The sequence below is a fragment of the Oryx dammah genome, unplaced genomic scaffold, assembly GCF_014754425.2.
Source record: "Oryx dammah isolate SB20612 unplaced genomic scaffold, SCBI_Odam_1.1 HiC_scaffold_10, whole genome shotgun sequence".
NCBI classification, from domain to species: domain Eukaryota; kingdom Metazoa; phylum Chordata; class Mammalia; order Artiodactyla; family Bovidae; genus Oryx; species Oryx dammah.
The window spans coordinates 53721240-53730099 of record NW_024070194.1 but is presented as its reverse complement, the minus strand read 5'-3'; the positions used below and the strand labels follow the sequence as shown (position 1 = coordinate 53730099).

At 43.7% G+C, this 8860-nt stretch overlaps 1 protein-coding gene across 1 annotated transcript; it reads right to left on the bottom strand.

Moving 5' to 3' along the window:
- Positions 1 to 477: 477 nt before the first annotated feature.
- ACBD7 (acyl-CoA binding domain containing 7) lies at positions 478 to 7028 on the bottom strand. Its single transcript, XM_040248986.1, has 4 exons — positions 6662 to 7028; positions 2136 to 2253; positions 1969 to 2031; positions 478 to 1889 (listed from the first exon to the last, which is right to left on the bottom strand). Exons 1-4 carry the CDS (start codon positions 6671 to 6673, stop codon positions 1816 to 1818), a joined length of 267 nt encoding a protein of 88 aa, XP_040104920.1. The 5' UTR covers positions 6674 to 7028; the 3' UTR covers positions 478 to 1815.
- Between the last annotated feature and the right edge of the window lie 1832 nt (positions 7029 to 8860).

The following is an 8860-nucleotide window of genomic DNA, read 5'->3' as shown; positions in this document are numbered from 1 at the left end:
ACCACCAGGGAAGTCCCCTTTGTTTCTTTTTAACAAAGTGAAAATAATACAAAATTCACTGTGGCAGGGAGAAGGGTTTTGAGTTAGAATTCATGTAATACATTTGAGCTAAAGGTAACCTCAAGAAACTATGTTCCCTGTTTAGTACGCACTGAACTGTGCTTTACTCTTTGGTAGGATACAGGGCTCCATTCTGGAAGGACTGGTGCTAAAGGGATCTAGATTTGTGATTATTCATTTGAACAACCTGTGGTTACTACAGTCCACAAATAGGAATCTCATGATGCAGCAAACTCCGGGCTTTTGGGGTGGAGGTGAGGTCCACGCAGGAACAGCTCGAAGAGTTTCCGAGCCCTCCGCTGGAAGAGGGTGTTGACTTCATCGTGGAAGACTTCTGTCTTTAGGTTAACACTTAGTAGAGAGGAGAATCACCTTTACTTTCCAAACTTTTCCAGATTAGAAATCAAGCTAGATTTGTTTTTCATTAAACTTTTTATTTTGAGAGAACTGTAGATTCACATGGGGTTCTAAGAAACAACACAGAGCTCCCCAGTTTCCCCAGATAGCAACATAGTGCGAAACTCTAGGGTCACCGCCCAACCAGGGGATGACATTGATACAGAATATCTCATCACCAATGGATCCTTCCTGCTGGCCTTTTAACATCCTCCCCCATTCCCTTCCTCCTTGGCAATCCTTGTTCAGTCCTCAAGGTTTGTAATTTTGCCAATTCAAGAATGTTACATAAACAGGATCATACAATATACAACCTTTTGGGACTGGCTTTTTTTTCACCCAACATAATTCCCTGAAAATTCATCTAGTCAATCCAAAAATTTTTTTCTTAAGTCACATGAAATCAATCTCTCACACAACACCAAACCTACACCCTTCAGCAGGGGACAGGCACCCTGTCTGGGAATATTTCTAGCCTGTGGAATCTCAAACGGATGTTAGGACTCTGAAAATGAAACCACCTTCTTTCAGAGAGCCTGTGGATAGCCAAGTGAGACTGCAAACTGGTCCAACAGACACTCCGGATTCTGCATTTTCACTCTGATAAAGCTGGACTTCAGAGGCATACTGTACAGTCTGTCATCACCAGCTATTGCATTTCAGCCTGATGTTTTTGTCTTAAGCATAGAAACTTGAATAGTTGATAGCCCATGATAGCTTTTCTTCTTTCTTTGAAGAGCTTGAGATAGACTCATAAGTTTTTTGTTGCTTGCTATCAGCTTTTATATAGTACACACTTTAAAATGAAGGTAGGATAATTACAGGTACCTCATTCAATTCTTACCCTCTGAGATCGACATTTTCCCCTTACCCTAGAAATGAGCTTTGGCAAAGCTTCAGTAACTTGCCTCAGGTTACGTATAAATCAGTCACTGAAGGGAGCCTGGAGCAGGTGTGTCTGTATTGCCGAGGCTCTGCGTTGCTGTGAACCCCAAAGCTACACAGTGAAACAAAGACCCTTGTGATTTGTTCTTAATAAACTGTGCTGATTATACCAGTAAGACCAGTTCACTGCAGGAAAAAACAGAGGAGTCAAAAGAACAAGCAATGATTAATGTCTTTATGTACACACTACCAGAGCAACACTTTAAAAAGAACTCTTAAAAATTGCCTGGTTTTCGCAAGTAAAATTTTGTTAAACATGTAGTTTTAGCACACCTCTAATTCAGAATGACAACTCATGTTACTAGCAAAAATACTGATGATCCATCAAGAGTTACAGTGCATTTCTCCCCTAAGTATTAGGTCACGATACCATTATGAAGGCTTCAAAAGGAAAATTCTCTCACAGGCTGAATTCTAGATTCCGTATTTTTCTATTAGCTCTTTTGCTTTAGAAATATAGGCACTCATGGCATCTTCCTTTGATAATCCTAGAAAGATACAAACAGGTTGACTCACCAACTGATGTATGTGGAAATTAAGAAGGTTCGTGTAACCGTTAAAAACTACCTTTTTGAAGGTTCCAGGCTTCCCACTTAGCCTTTCCTTTTAGATCTAACAGTGCTGGACACTCTGCCAAAAGAGGGACAGATATATTCACAGGATTACTTGTTATTTTATGCTTCTACACTGTTCAACAAAGTGTACTGTTATTTTTTAATATGACAGCACAATACCAATATCTATGTCTCCAATTACAGACTGTTTGTAGAGTCCATAGAGCGCTTTTAATTCCTCATCATCTGGCCTGGTTTTCAGCTTCCTCACGTCTTTGGCCGCCTTGTCAAAATCAGCCTAAAACAAAAAGACACAGTGCATTTGCTAACTTTTGGCAGGTTTATCTGCTTCAGGGGAACTTAAAGAGGACAGGAAGCTTTCAATCAGAAATGAACTATTACTGCTCTGGTTCCACCAGAATTATCCTTATTTTAATTTGTGGATACTTCTTCTGGTCTTTACCTGTTACATGGACAATGCACCTATGTATTTGATACAGAGAACAAAATAAAATTCTTAATATTTAAAATGTTTATCTAAATGTTTAAAAACTGAAGAATACATAAATAAATGGAAAGATATTCCCTGTTCATGGATAGAAAAAAATTAACAGTTAGTAAAATGTTCATCTTACCCAAAGTCATCAACAAATTCAATGCAATTCATTATCAAAATTCCCATGGCATTTTTCACAGAAAGAGAAAAAGCAATCCTAAAATGTGTATAGAACCATAAAAGCTAAAGCAATCTTGAGAAGGAAAAACAAAGCTGGAGGCATCACAATTCCTGATTTAAAATAGTACTACAAGCTATATAGTAAGCAAAATATATAGCATGGTACTGTATGGTACTGACATAAAAATAGACACAAAGATCCATGGAACAGAGTCAAGAGCCCAGAAATAAACCCATGCATATATGGTCTATTCGTTTATGACAAAGGAGCCAAGAATATACACTGCAGAAAGGACAGTGTCTTCAGTCAACAATTCTGGGAAAACTGAATACACATGCAAGAAAATCAGACTGGACTCCATCTTACACCACATACAAAAATCGACTCAAAATGAATTAGACTTGAACATGAGATTCAAAATTGTAAACAACTAAAAAATGACATAGAATGTTCCTTGACATCATTCTTAGCAATGATTTTTGAATGTGACACCGAAAGCAAAACTAGTTAAAATGAAAAGAAATACAAGAGACTACAGCAAACAAAAAAGCTCCTGCACAGCAAAGGAAACCATCAATAAAACGAAAAGGCAGCCTACTGAACGGGACAAAATATTTGCAAACTGTATATCTGATAAGGGGCTAATTTCCAAATATATACAGAACTCATATGACTAAACAGCAACAACAACAACAAAAGCAAAACAAAACAATCTGATTTTAAAAGCGTCAGGAGATTTTTCCAGAGAAGATATATAAGGACCTGAAATGATGCTCCACATCATTAAGCATCAGGAAAATGAAAATCAAAACAACAATGACATATAGCCTCATATCTGTAAGAATGGCTATGATCAAAAAGGCAAGAAATAACCAGTGTTGATGAGGATGTGGCGAAAAGGGTACCCTATACACCATTGGTGGGCAGGTAAATTGGTGCAGCCACTGTGGAAAACAGTGTGAAGCTTCCTCAAAAACATTTTAAAAAGAACTACTATATGATCTCACAACCCACTTTGGAGTACTTATCCAAAGGAAATGAAATCAGTATCTTAAAGAGACATCTAAATATACTAAAATGTGTCAATACTAATGGCCTCTATTGGTAAGTTTCCTGTTTTTTAAAAAATACCATCTATACTCTCCAGATTTCCATAACATGCACATATTGTGTCTATAATAAGGACAAATTTAAAATGCTACATCACGGCCCTCAGCTTCCTAAGGGCAGGACAGGAAGAGACTGTCCAGGAGGTATAAGGATCCTTCCCTTCAGGGGCGGCAGGCATCTCGGGTGTTCTATTTGCTGTGAAGTCCCGTGCCATCTTCCAATGACAGCAACTCAAGTCCTTTTGGCAAACTAAGCCTTGATACGAATTCTAAGGCTTTTCAGAAACCATGCTAAGTCCCTGCCTTCCAGGAAGGCATTTTTGGAAGACTGTGCTTCATGTTTTGAGGGGTATGGAACCATCTGACAAGCTCACGAAAGCCTTGTTCAGTTCAGTTCAGTTGCTCAGTCGTGTCCGACTCTTTGCGACCCCATGAACCGCAGCACGCCAGGCCTCCCTGTCCATCACCAACTCCCGGAGTTCACTCAGACTCACGTCCATCGAGTCAAAAGTGGAGCCCTTGACCATTTCCCAGGCAATTTCAGGGGTCCCCTCTCTACTCTCTCCCCAGGCAGAGAAGAAAAACCCATTCCAGAGCAGGGCCCAGGGCCAGTCTTTCCAGCATGCCCTTCCCTGGCACCCCAACGTGATATACACGTGTTTTACGTGGCAGTTTCGATGCGCCTTCTCCCAGCCTGACCATGATGAGCTGTGGTGGGGAAAAACATTGGGCTTGCATCAGGATCCTGGATTTTAATTCTAGCTTGGAGACACACTGCCCTGGGACTCTGTGTGAGCAATGGAGAGATTTGGCTTCAGCTCAAAAAAAAAAAGGCAGCAACCTCAGCCGGGAAGCGTGAGGATGAAACAAGAATAAGACCGTAAATATTCTTGACTTCATTCTGTTGACTCTGCCGGCCCAGAGCTCACCACTTGTATCACACTATTGATTTAATATGTATTGAACACCTCTGAGGGGCCAGGCCTCGGGAGAGCAGACAGGGATGAACAGGGCAACCAGCTTTCACAAAGCTCAGCGTCCTGTGGGAGATGAGTGGGTGACAGTGATTATGTGATACTTGCTCACGCAGAGGAGCGGTGGGTGCCCTGGGAGAAGGGAGCAGTCGAGGGTGGAAGCACCTTCTCCGAGGAGATGATGCTCCCCGAGCCTGGGGAGGGGTCAGTGCCTAGGGGATGGACAGAGACAGGGAAGGAGGGGTCCAGGCAGCCCCAACAGTATCTATTAGGGCTCAGCACAAGGGCTGGTGGGAATATATTTGTTCCCCCCAAGTATTCAGAACAGAGGATAGGCACAAATGTTCATCTCAGTAGCAAGAGCCTTGCCTTACAGAGTGCTGGCAGGTGGTAGGAGCCCATCTGAGCCCTGTACCTCCTTGTTGAATACATGAATGAAAAGTGAGTAGATATTAGGAGAGTCTGAAATTATCATAGGTGAGAAACAGATTTTTATTTTTCTTTTAACCTTTGGCCACACCTCACCACATGCAGCTTCTTAGTTCCCTGACCAAGGATGGAACCTACACCCCCTGCAGTGGAAGCACAGAGTCTTAACCACTGGACCACCAGGGAAATCCCAGAAACAGGGATTTAAAGGTACAGTCATTTACACTTAATTCCAAGCACTCTGGGCCAAAGGGAAAGTTGGATAATGTTGCTATGCTGCTAGCAGCTCTGGGTGAGGAATTTCAACCTCCGCTAAGCTCACTCTGCTGGAGTCGGGTCCTCAGCACCCTGGCTGAAAGCTGACCGGCTGGATTTCCCCCGAGCCAGTGCCTGAAGGGTCTTCAAAACAACTCCCTTAAAACCTCTCCTCACACCCTCTCCCGTTCATGTTTTCACAAAGGCTCCCCGACCCCGCCCTTGGTGTAGCAGTGATCCTGGTGTCACCGCTGTCACATGGGGTACACCCTGCCATGTACCCAATGCAGACAGTTAAACATTTTAAATATTTAGTGGTGACAAAAAGCTCATAGTACAAAAAAAAAGAGAGAGCAAAATTATATAAAAAGCAAAGTGCGTGTATAAACATATTCACATATCACAGAGATGTTTCTCGAACACTTGAGAAAGTAACTTAGTGCTACTGTGGTTATCACTTGGGTGAAGGAATGTCTGATGTTTTACTTTATATTATGGGCTTCCCTGGTGAAGAATCCGCCTGGTTTCGTATCTGGGCTGGGAAGATCCCCTTGAGAAAAGAATAGCTACCTACCCCAGTATTCTTGCCTTGAGAATTCCATGGACAGAGGAGCCTGGCGGGTCCATGGGTCATAAAGAGTCGGACAGGACTGAGAAACTAACACTTCCCCCTTTTTTCTTATTTACTTCATATTTGTTCCCTTTTCCCCAAATTTCCACCCTGAATATACTTTTAATTTTTTTTCCTCCAAAGATCATAAGAACAGTATTTTAAGATTGTGATTTTCCAGATCTCTGCACTTGCCTGGCAGAGCCCCCAAGAGGTTGCAGGGAGCAAGGGGAGGCCGCAGCCGCTCACACCTCCCTCTCCAGGATGGGAAGAGAGCGCTGGGCAGGGCCCACCGGGTCCGCTGGGAGCAACCCAGCGCCCGCCCTCCCCCGGCCGGTGCCGGGTTTGCGTCTAACCAGTCCCCGGGGTTCACAAGAGTTGCTATAGGGAGCCCGGCACGCCGTCAACACGAGTGCACCGGTGCGGACTCCGCGCAATAAGGGGGCGCTGGGGATGGGGTGGGCGTGTCTCGGGGGTCCCCGCGGACAGCCACCGGGGACAAAGGCGACTGGCAGCAGCGGCCCGAAGCGGCGGGTCAGAGATGCGCCGCGCCCCCGGCGGGGCGTCACGCCGGCCCCACGCCCCACTCGAGCGCTTTTCTCCGGGACGGACGCTCCTCCCCGCCCCTAGCAGCGGTAGCACACCAGCTCACCTGCAGGGACATGGCGGCTATATCTGGACGATGCCTGTCTCCAAGCGCCGGGTTCCCGGGATCCCGCGCCCAGCGGCTCCTTAAAGGGCAGCGCGCCTCCGCCCGCCGGCTCCCGTTGGTCGCGCTCCCGGGCCCGGCCTAAGCCCATTGGTCGCTGGCCCGCGAGGGCGAGGCTGGGCGGTGAGTGACACCCTCCGGGCCCGCTGAGCCGCGCTCTTCTCCCAGCCCAAGCCCTACAGAGAGTTGTGCGCTGCCAGAGGTTGCAACTGGCAAGGCGAAGGGAAGAGAATACAAATGAGCTCCTCTCTGCCCCTGACTCGCTGTATTCATTCTCTAGTTGTTTGCAGGAAGTCCAGAGAGGTCTCTCCAGGGCACTGACCTCACTTGGGATTCCTTTTGATATATACCTCTGTCCTCCGCATGATTCTAAGAACTTAGATGGCAGACAGCATTTATCTGATGTCTCTGTCTCCCGACCCGTCTTTAGGCACAGCCCATCAGGAATGAAAAGAGGTAGTTTGCCTCTTTTCTCCTCGTTATAAAAGGAGAGCCACTGATATTCGGAACACGCTCTGCAACTATCCCAACTGGATTTCAATTAGGGTAAAAAAAAAAAAAAGCACAGGACTCTTCAACATGACCCCGTTCTCCAGGGGAACAAACCCAGTGCCACTCAAATCTGCAAACACAGAACGGGGTTGTAATTCACGTCTGATTAAATTTTCAAAGAACTCGAACTGCATTTTCTGGTCATCTGAGGAGTTCATTACATAGAAGTCTTCGTGGAGCAAAGTGATTGGAAGAAAGGGCAAACTCAGTTTTAAGAAAGCTATTGATGTGAAATGTCTAACAATGTAACAAGATACAGGAGTTCAAGGCCCTAAAACGGTTTGTCTTGTTTTTGCATAAGAAACATTTTACCTTGTTTTTGCATAAGATTACACTTAAAAATTATTTGCTACATCTTCATGTAAATCCCTTGGTTTTTTATTTTCTCCTCAAAACTATTTTCATGGTGAACTCAATGAGTTTCCAAATAAAGGACAAAAAGCAAATTTTAGAACAATATACAGAAAGGAGAATTCCCTGGTGGTCCAATAGTTAGGGCTCTGCGCTTTCACTGCTGAGGGCCGGATTGGATCCCTGGTGGGGGAACTAAGATTCCACAAGCCATGTGGTGTGGCCAAAAAAAAGAAAAAGAAATTCTTTTGTCTGTACCGGGCAGAACTTTTTTCAAAATTTCCCAACGATGAGAAGCACGCTAAAAGTCACAATGAAAATAGCAGCTGAAGAAGAGCAAGTGCTCTGGCTGCTGGGGAAAGCCCTCTTTATCAGTGTGTGTGAGCTGGGAAATACTGCAGTGAGCTCTGGCATTGGTGTGTATCTGCAGCTGAGACATTTTGATATAGTCATTATAAAAAATCAGGAGGAAAAGAGAGGGAAGATACACTGTGCTCCATTTTATTCTCTAAGTCTAGAATGTTATTTTAAGCACTCTTTTCAAAACATGGTCTTCTCTTGAGTTGCTATCCTCCTACTGATTGCCAGAGCCATGACTGGCCTATCTCAAGTAGCAAAAAGAAACAACAGAAACATCAATGTCCTCTGTTCAGTGATCATAATATACCAGGTACAATGAAAACCCAGTTTTGTGGAACCCTTAGGGAGTCAGTCAAGCTGGACAATAAAGATTTTTATTTTTATTATTATTAAATATTGATTATAAACCAGTATGCATACATACATATGTATTTTTTAAATAAAGTATGCATTTATGAACATACCACCAATTTAAGAAATAGAACATTCCCCTTTACCTCTGTGATTCTCCTGGTTCCATTCCATCCTATCCTCCTTATTCTCTCATGCTTTCATTTATCTAATCAAACACATATTGAGTGCCACCATGAGCCAGGCACCCTTCTAGGTTTTTGAGAAACATCAGTCAGCAAAACAAACAAGAATCCCTATCCTTGTGTTACATTTTGGTAGGGGATGACAGATAATAAACATATAAAAAAAGCAAATTATACAATCTATTGAAAGATGTTAGGTGATAGGTGCTATTTTCTTTTGCAAAGATTTTTTTGACTTGGACCATTTTTAAAGTCTTTATTGGGCTTCCTTAGTGGTCCAGTGGTTAAGAATCTGCCTGCCAATGCAGGGGACACAGGTATGCCCTAGTCCAGGAACTAGATC

Excerpts from the sequence above, each read along its gene's own strand:
- ACBD7 (XM_040248986.1), bottom strand. Across the intron at positions 2,032-2,135 it reads AATTGGAGACATAGATATTG|AGTGTCCAGCACTGTTAGAT; the intron begins GTATTGTGCTGT and ends CTCTTTTGGCAG. Across the intron at positions 1,890-1,968 it reads AGCCTGGAACCTTCAAAAAG|GATTATCAAAGGAAGATGCC; the intron begins GTAGTTTTTAAC and ends GTATCTTTCTAG.